General features: G+C 47.7%; 1 protein-coding gene across 1 annotated transcript in view; it reads right to left on the bottom strand.

Annotated features, from left to right (window-relative positions):
• LOC138301759 (steroidogenic acute regulatory protein, mitochondrial-like) overlaps window positions 1–17,504 on the bottom strand; it is a 41,258-nt gene that overhangs the window by 9,959 nt on the left and 13,795 nt on the right. Inside the window, exons 4-5 of the mRNA XM_069242268.1 lie at window positions 6,871–7,029; window positions 4,627–4,811 (exon numbers count right to left, since the gene is read on the bottom strand). Of these exons, the coding sequence (XP_069098369.1) occupies window positions 4,627–4,811; window positions 6,871–7,029 (344 nt within the window). The remainder of the gene's footprint in view (window positions 1–4,626; window positions 4,812–6,870; window positions 7,030–17,504) is intronic.

Raw genomic sequence — 17,504 nt, 5'->3', positions numbered from 1 at the left:
GTGCTATCACAGCATTGTGATGGATTTGTTCCCAACAATCTGATGCCAGTGGTGCCAGTCACGGAGTCACACAGACCCCCAGGCGCAGTACCTTTTGAAGGTGAGGAAAGAAACCGGTGCACAGAGTCAGGGAAGCGAGGCGTCGCTGGATCTGGCGCAGCGTCTGTTCCGGTGCTGCTGAGTCTCAGTTGAGAGGGGGCATTGATGCAAAGCATCGGGTCCTTGCTGCGGAGCAGTGGAGATGAAGCGTAGTCGGTGGGAAGTTCTTTACACTCCGGCTGGGACGATGTCCGGCAGGTCAAGAAGCAGTGGGGTGACTTCACGGGGCATGGTCAAGCCACAGGACTGCAGGTGCCGTGGCAGAGCCAGGTGTCATGGAAGTTGGTGACCTGGGACTCGGGACTCACAAAGTCACAATATGTCAGCGGGGCTGCGGCGACGTCAGGCCTGCGATGTCAGTTAGGGTCGTCGCACTCCAGTGGGGACAACAGCTTCGGTTGCAGATGGCGTTGAGGGGTCAGGCAGCGGCATCAGTCCGAGTGTCGTCTGGCATTGGTGCACTTTGTTTTCCTTGATTAACCAGCTTTCACTCCCAATTGCCCAGAAACTGGAATAGGTACCACCTGGCGAGTTAAGGTCCACAGCAAGTGAACCCAGAGGCAGGTCGGTGAAGTCTTTGCTGTGTCTGAGACTTCTTAACAGGAGGCAAGCTCACTCCTAGCCAGTGGAGAAACTTCACAATCAAGATACACAGCAAAGTCCAGTCGTTAGCCTCTCTAAGGCAGAAGCAGCACACACACCAGAGTGTTGGAGACTGCATTGTGTGATTAGAGGCACAGCCCCTTCAGGTGCAGATGTCAGTTCCTCTGTTAGAAATGGGGTCTTTGGTTGTCAGTCAGGTTACCCCCTGTCCAAACAGTGACCCTCACTCTAGTCAGTGTGAAGGAGACTCACACTCAGTTAACTTCCGCTCCCCCCTTGGTAGCTTGGCATGAGCAGGCAGGCTTAACTTCAGAAGCAATGTGTAAAGTATTTATACCAACACACACAGCAATACAGTGAAAACACTACAAAATGGACTCCACACCAGTTTAGAAAAATAGGTAATCTTTATCTAAATCAAACAAGACCAAAATGACAAAAAAAAATCCAACATACACAAGTCAAGACATGAATTTTTCAAAGAATAAGAATCTTAGGGGGTTATTCCAACTTTGGAGGAGTGTTAATCCGTCCCAAAAGTGACGGTAAAGTGACGGATATACCACCAGCCGTATTACGAGTTCCATAGGATATAATGGACTCGTAATACGGCTGGTGGTAAATCCGTCACTTTTCCGTCACTTTTGGGACGGATTAACACCTCCTCCAAAGTTGGAATAACCCCCTTAATCCTTAGAAAACAGTGAGAATGCTGTTGTTACACAAAGTACGTGGTTAGCATAAAAAGTAAAGCCGCACGGGCAAGCTTCCATCAGAAAAGGGTAGCGATGTGTCCAATCCTTACACGCACCTGAGACTGTGCATTGTTTCCTTCATTAGTCGGGTCGGCTATGTGTCGTTGTTCTCCCTCGTAAGAGAGCGATGCATCGATTTCCAGACGGGCACCTCGAATCCCCGCAGAGTCGGGTTGACTTGGACACCCAGGGACGGTGCGTGGAAAATCTGGTTGCACGGTATCAGAAGAATTCCTGCATGGGGTTTGCATTATTATCAGCTTCCGTAAGCGGGTCTTGCGTGTCATTTCTCCAGCCGCAATGCGTTGATCTCCCAGCTGCGATGCAGGTGGAGCGCCAATTTCAGCCACGAAGCCCGCAGCGTGTCGTTTATCAGCCGCCTTGTGGAAGGTGCATCGAAAATTTCCCCACATGGCATTCTCTGTGTGGATTTTCAGTTCTTGTCTGCCAACTTCACCTTTTAAGGGCCCAGGGACTGGATAGGGCACCATTTGGCCAAGCAGGAGTCTCAGCAGAGCTTCCAGGTGCTGGCAGGGGAAGTCTTTGATGGCCCTGAGACTTCAACAGCAGGAGGCAAGCTCAGTTCAAGCCCTTGGAGACTTTTCTCACGCAGGAATGCACAACAAAGTCTAGGCTTTGTCCCCTTTCACAGGCAGAAGCAGCAACTGTGGAATAGCCCAACAAAGCACAATCACAGGCAGGGGCAACACTTCTCCTCAGCTCTTCAGCTCTTCTCCTTGGCAGAGGTTCCTCTTGATTCCAGAAGTGATCTAATTTTCAGGGCTTTTGCGTCCACTACTTATACCCCTTTCTGCCTTTGAAGTAGACAATCCTCAAAGGAAAGTCTCTCTTGTTTGTGAGATCCTGCATTGTCCAGGACAGGTCCCAGACACACACCAGGGGGTAGGAGACTGTATTGTGTGAGGGTAGGCACAGCCCTTTCAGGTGTGGGTGGCCACTCCTCCCCTCCCTCCCACCACAGATGGCTCATAAGGATATGCAGGCTACACCTCAGCTCCCTTTGTGTTACTGTCTAGAGGACAGGTGCAAACAGCCCAACTGTCCAATTGGCCCAGACAGGGAATCCACAAACAGGCAGAGTCATAGAATGGTTTAAGCAAGAAAATGCCTACTTTCTAAAAGTGGCATTTTCAAACACACAATCTAAAAACAAAGTTTTATATATATAGATGTATTTTTAAATTGTGAGTTCAGATACCCTAAACTCCATATTTCTATCTGCTCCCAAATGGAATCTGCACTTTAATAATGTTTAAATGCAGCCCCCATGTTTAGCTATGAGAGAGACAGACCTTGCACAGTGAAAACCAAATTTTGCAGTATTTCACTGTCAGGACATATAAAACACATTAGTATATGTTCTACCTTAAACATACACTGCACCCTGCCCATGGGGCTGCCTAGGGCCTACCTTAGGGATGCCTTACATGCATGAAAAGGGAAGGTTTAGGCCTGAAAAGTGAGTACACTTGCCAAGTCGAATTGGCAGTTTAAAACTGCACACACAGACACTGCAGTGGCAGGTCTGAGCCATGTTTACAGGGCTACTCATGAGAATATCGCAACCAGTCCTGCAGGCCCAATAGTAGCATTTGATTTACATGCCTTAGGCACCTCTGGTGCACTCTGCAAACTCTCACAAGTAAGTCAAATAAGCCAGTCATGGAAAAGCCAATCACCAGTACAAATTACACAGAGAGCACTTGCACTTTAGCACTGGTCAGTAGTGGTAAAGTGCCCAGAGTCTCAAAAACAGCAAAAACAGAGCCCAGCATGCATCAACAACCTGGGAAAAAGAGGCAAAATGTTAGGGGAGACCACACCAAGGATACCAAGTCTAACATCCCCACTCCCCACTCTAGCCCAGGTTACTCATCAGGATATGCAGGACACTCCCCAGCTCCCTTTGTGACACAGTCTAGAGGGAATTCACAAACAGCCCAACTGTCAGTCTGACCCATACGTGGATTCCACAGGCAGGCAGAGGCACAGAATGGTTAAGCAAGAAAATGCCCACTTTCAAAAAGTGGCATTTTCAAACTGACAAGCTAAAAAACAACTTTACCAACAAATGTATTTTTAAATTGCGAGTTCAGAGACCCCAAACTCCATAGTTCTGTTTGCTCCCAATGGGAAGCTCTACTTAAAAACATATTTAAAGGCAGTTCCCATGTTAACCTATGGGAGGGATAGGCCTTGCAATAGTGAAAACTGAATTTGGCAGTATTTCACTATCAGGACATGTGAAACACACCAGTACATGCCCTCCCTTTTAAATACACTGCACCCTGCCCATGGGGCTACCTAGGGCCTACCTTAGGGGTGCCTTACATGTGCAAAAATGGAAGGTTGTTGGCCAGGTCGAACTGGCATTTCAAAACTGCACACACAGACACTGCAGTATCAGGCCCGAGCCATTTTTACATGGCTACTCATTGTGCTACATACCCACTCGTAGCATTTGATTTACAGGCCCTGATCACCTCTAGTGCACTCTACTAAGGACTCACTAGTAAATCAAATATGCCAGTCATGTGAAAGCCAATCACCAGTACAATTTACACAGAAAGCACTTGCACTATAGCACTGGTCAGCAGTGGTAAAGTGCCCCGAGTACCAAAACTAACTACAATTAAGTCCAGCACACAGTCAAAAATACAGGAAGCAGAGGCAAACTAACGTGTGTCAATACTGATTTCTGGGATTACTGCAATCCCTGGGGGTCCAACTCATAATGATGCAGTAATGTTGTACCTTCAAATTACCAGAAACTGCGGTATTAGGATTCCCAGATGTGTTATTACTAAAAGCATACGAATTCAAACACTGCTTTGTATACTGGGCAACAACCTGTTTTGATAGGCAGGATGTATCGCAGGCCCCTGAGAGACAGCGGGACACACTGACCCTTCAGAGGGGTTCCATTGAGCACAAGACCAATGAATACCTGTGAGATATGTGACACTTAAGGGCAGAGGAGGTCCCATCATGTTGTGTTACGCTACTGTTTGAAGCCCTTAAGGGTGTGAGGTCAGTTCTGGTACCACACCAGGGTCTATCGTTTTTAGGGCTGAAAAGGTGAAGAAATGGGAAGCTGATCGAAGGCCACTGAAATGTAAAGTATCGAAACCTCTTGATCCACACTCACCTGACCAGTCCACTTCGCGGAGGCATTAGATCGGAGTGGGTGGCAGTGCCGACCAGGTAAATAGCTGAGCCCTGTCGCCAGCAGTGCCGCACGCTGACAAAGTCTCTCTGGCCGATGAGTTTCGTAGAGGTCTGTGCTGTCACTTCACAGGTCACGAGGGTGTGTTTGCCAATTCTCTGCAGGATCTAATGAAAATGGTATTAACAACTGCAATTAGTAAAGCACATGCATATATGTAGCAATACAGTTCTCTAAGGTAAGATGTGCTGTCTGTTGTGCTCTGTGTATTGACAGTGCAACGGTAGTAAGCACAGATAGTGCGGAAAGGGCATATTTTGATTTGATTTTCCTTGATGGTGGGTTTTGTAATTTTATTAAGCATCCCCTCCCTTTGCAGCGCTAGCCCTGAGCTAAACACATGCTTTGAATTGATGTAAGATGCGGGATGCTGCCTTCTCGAGACTAGCTACACTGTCTTATGGAGCTTCAAAGAAACTGGAGAGGCGGAGGGAGAGAAAGACAAGAACTCGAAGGGGAAGCCAGAACGATAGTGAGAGAGTGAAACAGAAAGAAAGTCAGAGACACAATACAGAATGTGAAAGAAAGACATCATCATACAATTGTATTTTGTAGGTTTGCGCCGCTTTTGCGTCAAAAAATAACGCAAATGCGGCGCAAAAAAAGTATAAATGTGGGCCTCAGTTTCCAATAACACTGGTGTAAGGGGTATTTGGCAGCGTGCATACGCCAAATGAATCATGCGGATGGAATCTGGGAAACAGAATTACCACAAACTTCACAGATTGACAAAAACACACACAGAAACCTTTTACGGCCAAGGTTTGTAAAAGCATACTTTGTGCATACAAACCTTTGTGAACGTGTCTTAGATACAGGACTAAGCAGTGTTTTCTGTGTTGCCAAACATCCAGAGAGTGTTGCACCAACATTTTGAGACTAAACACGCACAAATTCACTGCCTTCGAGGCTCTCAATAAACACGAACTGAAACATCGTGTTTGATTCCTACATACCAGCGCGAATACTTCACCACCTAGAACTGTGACGTCAGGACCAGAGCTCTTTGGAAGGTCAGACTCAGTCAGTTCCAATAAACCAGTACAACGCCTGGAAAGGGCTTTTGAGAAGAACAAAATCCTAACTCTTACACCCCCCCCACATAGGCACTCCTGCCCAGCGAGCACAAACTCGGAGCAGAAGGAGCACAACAGCAGTGGAAAGGCGAAGACCATCCCTGAGCTGGTGTGGCCGGGGCGCAGAAGAACCGAGAGGCAGTTCTTCCTGCCATGTCCAAACACAGAGACATGGAGCTAATGTGATTTCAAAAGCTGAAAAAGAGACAGAGGTAGAGAGATGGGGAAAGGCATTGAGGCAGAAAGAAGGGAAGATTAAAACAAAGAGAAACCCTGCTACCTCGCCTATTACCTGTTGACTTTATGCTTGTCTTTGACGTGAAACCATTCCACTGCCTTTTTGCTAGGTTGGCACTATGGAAACACCATATGTATACATACAAAGAGAGCGAAGAGAGACGGAAAGATCTAGAGAAGGAGAGAGAGAGAAAGTGAGAGAAACAAAGAAAAGTGACAAAAAGAAAGAAAGAGTGAAATAAGAAAGAGGGATAAAGAGGGAAGGAATGTAATAGAGAAAAGGGAATAAAGACAAAAAAGGAGAAGATGTAAGAGTGACGGTTACAAAAACAGCAAAAGGGACAGAAAAAGAGAGAAAGAGAAAGAAGAAATGAGAATGATAAAGGAAGAGGAAGAAAAAGAAAAAAGAAAGGCAAACAGAAAGCAAAAGAAAAAGAGAAAGGAAAAGAGAAAGACAGCCTGATGGAGAGAGAGGAAAGAAGGGAAGAGAGAAAACGAGAAAGAAAGAAATACTGAATGAGGGAAGCCAAGCTCAGAGGCTATTGGAGATCTTTGAATTCAGAACCAATGTCTAAAAATCAATATCATCATCTTTCTAATATGACATCAAGGTGTCTTGAAGAATCTAAAGACTATTCGGTGAGACTTTAGAACAGCTCTTTACTGGCTCAGAACATCAATTCTATTTCTTGGGGTCTTCACCGCACATGTAATCTGAGGTGCTACAGTAACAACGTGGAGCCAGTAAAGCCATATTCGTTGCTGAGGAGACAGACTTCATGCCGCCCAGTAAGTACGTTTTCTTCTTGAATGTAAAGACTCCTGGGCACACTTGTACAGAGGCTCGACTCACCTCTACTTTGCTGATTGTGGGATTCCAGTCAGCCATTTGCTCCAGTTTCTCAAACAGTTGGTGGTAGAGGGCATCAACCGTGTAATCCAGAATGGCTTCGGCTCGAAAGACTTTCCCAATTGTGGGAAAAGCTTTACTGAGCACCCAGTCTCCATTTTCCTAAATAGGAACAAAAGACTGATGAAGAGATGCATGTCGGAGGTGCATACAAGTTATTTTCATCTTCAGGAAAAGAGGCCTTTTACAAAACACAGTACTGATTCCTAAATCCATGTTGAATGATTGGACTATTGAGATTTCGATAATCTGGGGAGCCTCACAGATAAACTGCATTGTTTTGATGATCGGTATGTAGTTTTACGCGAACACAGTTGGAAAAATAACTGCCTTGGAAGACCAGCGGGTACCAAAGCAGAACACTGCAATAGGAAACACTCATAACATTTTCAACATATTTATGTTGTGAGCTCATGCTCTGGTGCCATGAACCATTAAAATCTCCTAAATATGTATGGTAGTATACAGATACAATCGTGTACATTATAATGTCAATACCCCAGAAATGACTGTGAACAGACCATACAGAATGTGTGGGTAACTGCTTCCTCGGTGGTCATCGACCTTCCAATTTACCCCTCCTTGATTCAGTTGTATCCCAGAATAGAGATAGAAATATCAACCTGCAAGAATGGTGATTGTGGAATATTGACTAATACCATATTGTGAAGGTAAGTATCTATAGGTAAGTATAGATTTGCTATTTCAATTTCATATATACATACCTCGAAGTTATATCTCACCAAGGTACAAAGACATGGAGTTAAGAATACTAAATCTATACTTAACTATAAATATGGAGGTAATCGATATTCTGCAGTCATGCTACTACCACTTTAAAAAGGATGAGGTATTTTATTTGTATTTATATGTGCATGCCATCCTCGCAAGTGACGTCTGACAATGCTTCTGCCATGGAGTTCAGTATGAGCCTGACTGCTGAAGGAGGTGTTGGCTGGAGGAAGAGTTCTCGATGGAGGCCACAGAGTCAACGGACTCGTCATAACAAAGTGCCCTTTCTTTCTATGAACCTTCTGTATGTGTTAGTGTTGAACTGTTAGCAGAAGCCTCTTCTACACCCTGGATGCCACTAGAACAGGGGTCACTTAGACTGGGTGCTTTGCTTGAACGTGGCACCTCAAGAAGAATCTGCACGTACAAGTGGTCGACCGCAATCTCGCTGCTCACATTTTTCGTTTTTTTTGGATCAGATTTAAGAATATATATTTCTAAAGAAGGGATGCTTTTGAGTACCATTTCTTCTTCAGCCTTCCTTATTCCTGAACTGTCATTATCACAATGCTGCCAATGTCTTACCTGGCACCCTCATTTGTGATGGTTTCTCTGCAGAAGCAAAACTAAGCTGAAAAATGACTGAACTGTGAAGTGTTTGCTCTTGCAAATTCTGCGTGCCCAGATGAATGTGAAGACAATCATGTACTCGTGTGTGTGTGTGTGTGCACGCGTGTGTGTTTTTTATGTGTGTGTGTTTCTGAACCTGCGTGTCCGAGTGTGTGTTTATGGATGTGTGTGTCTGTCTATGTGTTTGTGCGTTTCTATATGTGTGTGCACATATATATATATGCCTGAGTGTTTATGTGCGTCTTTGTATGTGCATGTGTGTGTTTCTGTGTGTCTGTGTTGTAAAGAACAGTCATATTTGCAGCAATAATGGTCGCCAAGAGTAGGTATATTGTTTTATTTAGATCTGATACCCCTCAAAGAGAAGTGTTGCTGGCAGTCACAAAGATGTACAAAAGGATTAATACACATTTCGTTGGCTAGACGTAGAGCAGTCAATGAATTACTGTTTGAAGAATGGGAAGGCGGGAATTAAATTAAAAAATGCTTTTGAGAAGTAACACTGCCACAAGCAAGATAAAACTATTACTGCTGCAGTGCTGCACGTGTTTACATGCCATCGCTAAGTGATTTGGCACGTTTATTCATCCAACTGTATTCTCCTGCAGTTCTATGTTAGCAATGCTATTGCATTTTCAAGCTTAGCTTTTCATTCCCTCGATCCTCCCACGAAGGGTCGTAGTCTTGTTCTGTATTACTTTTACAAGTGGTTATTATTTTATTGATTTTTTCTACTTTAATTTGTTTCTAATTACATTTTCATCCATCAAGTACGGTTTATATTTGCTGTGCTTTAAGAGAAATAAATGAAAAGTATATTAAAAAATAACGTGTACACATGGGCATTCACAATATTCCCCATTCCATCCGGAATGTGTTTAGGTTCTTAACTTATATGGCAGTTTTCTTTTGCACAATTTAACAGGCTGAGATTTTAAGATGTGTGCAGTGCCAGGCGGGCTCTATAAAAGACCGCCCGGGTGGGCGGATCAGGCGATTGCGCCTATGTTTTTTAAACCGTGGAGCACCTCTGTATTATAAACGGGAATCACGGGAGGCCCACTATCTGTGCACCACCTAGCTAGTGGCATAGGTTTACTTCGCCCTCTGAGTGTGTCTCTCTGGAGTGCCCACTAGTGTCATCAGGGTCACCTAGGCCTCTCACAGCAAGCAGTATCGGTCACACAATGCACATGACTGTAAACCACTGGTCCATGTTACACTGCTGTGCTGTCCTCTAGACAGAGATGGGTTCACACTGACAATGGGAAGATAATTTTTTGTAATATAGAGCACAGACATAGTTAGGTGTTGATGGCAGCCAGTAAGGATGTGCCCTGCACATACAGGGACCTTGGTCCATTTTACATGATACAATCCCCAAGTGTGGTGCGTGGAGGCTCTGTTTCTTCCAGTATGACTCACTTTGGATAAGCAATAATGGGAGACAGAGCATAACGATTGTCTTGCAGAAATGGGTATTAATGATGTGATGTCGCTCTTAGAGATCATAGAGGACTTTCCATTATCACTTTGCTGGACATTGCACATTCAGATTCATGAGAAGAAATTTGTTAGAAAGTGTGGGAACTAAGAGTCGGAAAGCACATTTTTTAGATTTTATTCCAGAATCCAAATCTCTAAATCAAACCATTTTAAAGTATGAAAATATGAATTATGAAATAATGTTTTTTTTTTTTATTTGAATACCGAGTTGATTACTCTGCTCCAATCTCTTTCTCACCTCCTGGTGTAAGTCTTCACTGCTTACCATTGCCACTTATAAAAGACAAGTTTGAAAAATGAATAACTCTGTTCTACAAATGGTAAAAACTAATATTAAACCTTGAAACACCAAAGGCAAGTATTAGTATTAATTGCAGATACTGACTGGTATCGACCAACTGCCGCAGAACCCCAAGAAAGGCCTGGCAATCTAATCATGTCTGTTCCTCTTGTATGAAACTAGTGGGGCATAGAAACTGACCCAATACACGTAGGGCGTTGTTAGAAATGGGGTTTTTGGTTGGCAGTCAGGTTACCCCCTGTCCAAGCAAAAGCCCTCACTCTAGTCAGGGTAAGTCACACACAATCCAAAATCAGCCTGTGCTCACCCTCCGGTAGCTTGGCACGAGCAGTCAGGCTTAACTTAGAAGGCAATGTGTAAAGCATTTGTGCAATAAATCATACAACACCATAGTATAACACCACAAAAATACACCACACAGTGTTTAGAAAAATATAGAATATTTATCTGGATAATTGTAGGTCAAAACGATCAAAGTTGCAATACGAATTTGTAAAGATATCACTGAAAAGTGATATTAAGAGTCTTTAAGTCTTTAAAAAGCAATAAAGTGTCTTTCAAGCACAGAGTACCTGGTTTCTGGTGGGAAATCTCCTCAGAGGGCCACAGGAGAAGAGATGCGTGGAAAAAGGGGTGTGTGCGTCGTTTTCCGCTCAGCACACACAGACTTGCGTCGTTCTTTTCCACGCGGGGAAGTCGGGCGTCGTTTTCCGGCGCGCAGACAGTCTCTTTTTGTGGATCGCGAGGATTACCAGATGTCCCGGGTCTGTGCGTGGATTCTCCTGCTTATTTTCCGGCTGCGCGTCGTTCTGCGGGGCTGCGCGTCGAAGTTTCAATCTCACGGTAGGCGTCGCGTCGATTTCTCCTTGGAAGTCGGGCGGCGTTGTCCTTGCGAGGCCGTGCGTCGAAATTTTGGTCTCACGGCAGGCGTCGCGTCGATTTCTCCTTGGAAGTCGGGCGGCGTTGTCCTTGCGAGGCCGTGCGTCAAAGTTTCGCACTCACGGTAGGCGTCGCGTCGATTTCTCCTTGGAAGTCGGGCGGCTTTGTCCTTGCAAGGTTGTGCGTCGAAGTCTCGATCGTCCCGAGGGCGTCGCGTTGATCAGCGTCGGTGTGCGGCGTTTTTCTCGCCGCGAAACAAGCTGTGCGTCGAAATTTTCGGCGCACGGAGTGTCCACGTGAAAGGAAGAAGTCTTTTTGGTCCTGAGACTTCAAGGAACAGGAGGCAAGCTCTATCCAAGCCCTTGGAGAGCACTTTCACAGCCAGACAAGAGTTCAGCAAGGCAGCAGGGCAACAGCAAGACAGCAGTCCTTTGGAGAAAGCAGACAGGTGAGTCCTTTGAGCAGCCAGGCAGTTCTTCTTGGCAGGATGTAGTTTCTGGTTCAGGTTTCTTCTCCAGCAAGTGTCTGATGAGGTAGGGCAGAGGCCCTGTTTTATACTAAGTTGTGCCTTTGAAGTGGGGGTGACTTCAAAGAGTCTCTAAGAAATGCACCAAGTTCCCTTTCAGCTCAATCCTGTCTGCCAGAGTCCCAGTAGGGGGTGTGGCAGTCCTTTGTGTGAGGGCAGGCCCTCCACCCTCCCAGCCCAGGAAGACCCATTCAAAATGCAGATGTATGCAAGTGAGGCTGAGTACCCTGTGTTTGGGGTGTGTCTGAGTGAATGCACAAGGAGCTGTCAACTAAACCTAGCCAGACGTGGATTGAAGGGCACAACAAGATTTTAGTGCAAAGAAATGCTCACTTTCTAAAAGTGGCATTTCTAGAATAGTAATATTAAATCCGACTTCACCAGTCAGCAGGATTTTGTATTACCATTCTGGCCATACTAAATATGACCTTCCTGCTCCTTTCAGATCAGCAGCTGCCACTTCAACAGTGTATGAGGGCAGCCCCAATGTTAGCCTATGAAGGGAGCAGGCCTCACAGTAGTGTAAAAACGAATTTAGGAGTTTTACACTACCGGGACATATAACTACACAGGTACATGTCCTGCCTTTTACCTACACAGCACCCTGCTCTAGGGGTTACCTAGGGCACACATTAGGGATGACTTATATGTAGAAAAAGGGGTGTTCTAGGCTTGGCAAGTACTTTTAAATGCCAAGTCGAAGTGGCAGTGAAACTGCACACACAGGCCTTGCAATGGCAGGCCTGAGACAAGGTTAAGGGGCTACTGAGGTGGGTGGCACAACCAGTGCTGCAGGCCCACTAGTAGCATTTAATCTACATGCCCTAGGCACATGTAGTGCACTCTAATAGGGACTTACAGGTAAATTAAATAGTCAATCATGGATAAACCAATCAATAGTACAATTTACACAGAGAGCATATGCACTTTAGCACTGGTTAGCAGTGGTAAAGTGCTCAGAGGTCAAAAGCCAACAACAACAGGTCAGAAAAAATAGGAGGAAGGAGGCAAAAAGTTTGGGGATGTCCCTGGTAAAAAGCCAGGTCCAACATGACCCCCTACCAGCCTAAAGCCAGGGGAGAACAATCACTATCCTGATGTACTTCCCTGTTTGAGGCGACAGAACAAGGACCCAGGCCCACAACAGCAGGGGCATGCTCCAGTTCTTCGCCTTCCTGACTCCAATTGGATCCCTCTGTCCATACTCTCAGGGCCCACTAAGCCCATCCATGGGGAACCTTTCTCCTTTCCTGCGGATCCCATCTGTGCAGCACCTAACCTGACATTGCTCACAGATGTATCCCAGGAGCAGGATAGTACCACCAGGACCAACACAGTGGGGTTACCCATTCTATCCCCGGGGTGTGACACTTGTCCCCTCCCCAGGGATAACTCTGTCCACCCGGACAGCAAGCCACTGTGGTTACTGACAGTTGTCAGGGATGAGAGCCAGGCCCCAGGCCTCTCAAAGCTCTCCCACCACTGTGGCTGTGGAGAGTGGGGGGCGGTAGCCCCAGGTGCTGGGCACCCTTTAACCACTCTCCCTTCCACCAGGTCAGGGATGACAGCCTGAACCTGGTCCTCCCCTCTGGGGCTCTGTACCCTCCCTCCTGGAGCGGTACCCCCAGAGTCCACCATGGTCAGGGTGCTTATAGAAGTCGCCCTGTACCATTCCTCCACCAGTGCAGGGCTGTTAACCTGCAACTGGCCCTCCAACCTGGGGTCTGTACCTTCAGGTTGGACTAGGGCCCGGGGTGAGGCTTCCCTCCCCCTGCCCTCTCTTCTGGGGTCCAGCACTCTCCAACTAGGAGTGGCCTCCTCAGAAGACAATAGGGTAGGGGCACTGTTATCAGTAGCCCCTCTCTCCAGGTCCGGGGGGACACCCTGAACCTGGTCTTCCAGCCCAGGGTCTGTACCCTCAGACTGGATCACTGCCTGGCAAACCAGGACTTTCTGGGAGGCACACCTACCCCCCACCAGGTCAGAGTTTAACCTCTGCACCTGACCATTCAACTCAGAGTCGCCACCCTGAAGTTGAACAATTGCCTGGCACGCCAGGACTTCCTGGAGGGCACACTGACCCTCCACCAGGTCAGAGTTTAACCTCTGAACTGGGCCATTCAACTCAGAGTCACCACCCTGAAGTTGAACAATTGCCTGGCGCACCAGGGCTTTCTGGGAGGCACACCTACCTCCCACCAGGTCAGAGTTTAACCTCTGAGCCTGGTTCTCCAACCCAGGGTCACCACCCTGAGGTTGGGCAATTGCCTGGCACGCCAGGACTTTCTGGGGGGCACACCTACCCCCCACCAGGTCAGAGTTTAACCTCTGAACCTGGTCATCCAACCCAGAGTCAACACCCTGAGGTTGGACAATTGCCTGGCACAGCAGGGCTTCTTGGGAGGCACACCTACCCCCCACCAGGTCAGAGTTTAACCTCTGAACCTGGGTATCCAACCCAGAGTCACCACCCTGAGGTTGAACAATTGCCTGGCACGCCAGGACTTTCTGGGGGGCACACCTACCCCCCACCAGGTCAGAGTTTAACCTCTGAACCTGGATATCCAACCCAGAGTCACCACCCTGAGGTTGAACCATTGCCTGGCAGGCCAGGACTTTCAGGGAGGCACACCTACCTCCCACCAGGTCAGAGTTTAACCTCTGAGCCTGGTTCTCCAACCCAGGGTCACCACCCTGAGGTTGAACCATTGCCTGGTATACCAGGACTTTCTGGGGGGCAAACCTACCCCCCACCAGGTCAGAGTTTGACCTCTGAACCGGGTTAGCCAACCCAGAGTCACCACCCTGAGGTTGGGCAATTGCCTGGCATCCCAGGACTTTCTGGGAGGCACACCTACCTCCCACCAGGTCAGAGTTTAACCTCTGAACCTGGCCATCCAACCCAGAGTCGACACCCTGAGGTTGGACAACTGCCTGGCACGCCAGGACTTTCTGGGGGGCACACCTACCCCCCACCAGGTCAGAGTTTGACCTCTTCACCTGGTAAGCCAACCCAGAGTCACCACCCTGAGGTTGAGCCATTGCCTGGCATTCCAGGACTTTCTGGGGGGCACATCTACCCCCCACCAGGTCAAAGTTTAACCTCTGAACCCGGTTATCCAACCCAGAGTCACCACCCTGAGGTTGAATCTTTGCCTGGCATGCCAGGACTTCCTGGGGGGCCCTCTCACCCCCCACAAGGGACACGCCGTCCCCAAGGGCCACACAAGAGTCTGGTTGGCGCAGGTCTCCCGACCTCTGCCCATCCGGCAGAGTCTGGGTTTCCCCCAAACCAGAAACGGTCTCACCTGGGTCATTCCTGGGGGGCTCTGCTCTCAGAGCTGACACCTGACTTTCAAGATCCTCCACTGGGGTCTGCCACCCCCTCTCAACCCTATGTCTGGACTTCTGCACCCCCTCACTAGGAGTGGTACTGCCAGACACCAGAACTGTTGGGATGCTGTCTACAGTCATCCCCCCAAGTTCTTCTGACACTGCGGGGCTTCCCTCAAAAGGTGGCCCTACGGTACAGGTTAGGCTCTGAGACCTACCTGGGACACTACAATCCTCTCCCACCACACTTGGTCGGGAACCACCTAGACCACTCCCTTCAGGAGCACCCCCAAATGCCTCTTCAGACTCTCTGGTACTCACCCAAAAGTCTGCCTCCACTGTAAGTTCCCTTGGGTCAGAGAACTCACACTCCACCTGGTGTTGGCGTAGCTCTGGAAAATAAGGACTAGACATATGCTCTCCAGCAATTACCTCACTCTGCCCTTCACATGTATTAACCACAGTACCCTTCACCCAACCACCCAGTAACTCAGCCTTGGAAAAGCACTCTATGTCACCCTCTTGAGACTGGTGAGACAGTATCTGCCTGTCCCTGACACTCAACCCATACTCTTCTGGGATGTCTCTACACTCTATATCCAGGACGTCCACCAGGGGGGAACCCTTTTCTCTGTCACTCTCTGCTAGAGTCAGTAAAGTGTCCCTCCCCCCAGTAGGAATATGACTCCCTGTGCCAGTTCCCCAATCCTTCTCAGGGACCCTGTGCATAACGGGAACTACCTCATACCCTTGAACTACCTGGGGTGTGTCAACTCCCTTCTTCAAGTTGGGCACCACATCTCTGGGCTTGTGCCCTTCTTCAGCAGTACTAGATGCAAGATTTTTGCTGCCACCATCTGAACTGGACTCAGCCCTTCCGGCCTCCAGTTTCAGCTCTTTACCGCTCAGCTCTTGAGCTGCAATCTTTTCTTCTTCCAGGGCTAAAAGTCTTTTTGCCTCAACCTCTGCAAGATACTCCTCTAATTGTTGCTCCTGTCGCCTTTGACTTCGGAGCCATTCATCTATTTCTGGGTCACTGTCCAACTCTGAGTAGCCCTCCTCCTCATCTGAGTAGTCTTCCTCCTCATCTGAGGGGTACTTAGTTATTTGGTTTCTTGCTGCCTCTCTCTCTGCCCATCTTTCCTCCCCCCAGACTATGTAGTGATGGAGCATCTCCGCTTTAGTAGATCTCCTTGCTACAGGAAGGCCCCATTGTCTGCAAAGCTTCCTTAGGTCAGCCTTAGTGAGGTGGTCAGTACGAACAAAGCATGAGTTGGTAAGCAATCCCATTCTGATAAGATCTTACTAGCAAAAACCAAAATCCAAAGTCCAAAATATCAATAGTATATCCAGGAGGACATCAGAGAACCAAAGCCAAAAAAGATGAAAAATCAAGTTGACCTTCCACTGTGGGTAGGTAGTGAAATACTTAGCTACTGTATGTCACTGCACAAACACAAGTCCTATCCTCACCGCTGATCACCAATGTTAGAAATGGGGTTTTTGGTTGGCAGTCAGGTTACCCCCTGTCCAAGCAAAAGCCCTCACTCTAGTCAGGGTAAGTCACACACAATCCAAAATCAGCCTGTGCTCACCCTCCGGTAGCTTGGCACGAGCAGTCAGGCTTAACTTAGAAGGCAATGTGTAAAGCATTTGTGCAATAAATCATACAACACCATAGTATAACACCACAAAAATACACCACACAGTGTTTAGAAAAATATAGAATATTTATCTGGATAATTGTAGGTCAAAACGATCAAAGTTGCAATACGAATTTGTAAAGATATCACTGAAAAGTGATATTAAGAGTCTTTAAGTCTTTAAAAAGCAATAAAGTGTCTTTCAAGCACAGAGTACCTGGTTTCTGGTGGGAAATCTCCTCAGAGGGCCACAGGAGAAGAGATGCGTGGAAAAAGGGGTGTGTGCGTCGTTTTCCGCTCAGCACACACAGACTTGCGTCGTTCTTTTCCACGCGGGGAAGTCGGGCGTCGTTTTCCGGCGCGCAGACAGTCTCTTTTTGTGGATCGCGAGGATTACCAGATGTCCCGGGTCTGTGCGTGGATTCTCCTGCTTATTTTCCGGCTGCGCGTCGTTCTGCGGGGCTGCGCGTCGAAGTTTCGATCTCACGGTAGGCGTCGCGTCGATTTCTCCTTGGAAGTCGGGCGGCGTTGTCCTTGCGAGGCCGTGCGTCGAAATTTTGGTCTCACGGCAGGCGTCGCGTCGATTTCTCCTTGGAAGTCGGGCGGCGTTGTCCTTGCGAGGCCGTGCGTCAAAGTTTCGCACTCACGGTAGGCGTCGCGTCGATTTCTCCTTGGAAGTCGGGCGGCTTTGTCCTTGCGAGGTTGTGCGTCGAAGTCTCGATCGTCCCGAGGGCGTCGCGTTGATCAGCGTCGGTGTGCGGCGTTTTTCTCGCCGCGAAACAAGCTGTGCGTCGAAATTTTCGGCGCACGGAGTGTCCACGTGAAAGGAAGAAGTCTTTTTGGTCCTGAGACTTCAAGGAACAGGAGGCAAGCTCTATCCAAGCCCTTGGAGAGCACTTTCACAGCCAGACAAGAGTTCAGCAAGGCAGCAGGGCAACAGCAAGACAGCAGTCCTTTGGAGAAAGCAGACAGGTGAGTCCTTTGAGCAGCCAGGCAGTTCTTCTTGGCAGGATGTAGTTTCTGGTTC

The sequence above is a fragment of the Pleurodeles waltl genome, chromosome 6, assembly GCF_031143425.1.
Source record: "Pleurodeles waltl isolate 20211129_DDA chromosome 6, aPleWal1.hap1.20221129, whole genome shotgun sequence".
Classification (NCBI taxonomy): Eukaryota; Metazoa; Chordata; class Amphibia; order Caudata; family Salamandridae; genus Pleurodeles; species Pleurodeles waltl.
The sequence above is the reverse complement of the archived record's forward strand: the minus strand, read 5'-3'. Positions and strand labels throughout refer to the sequence as shown.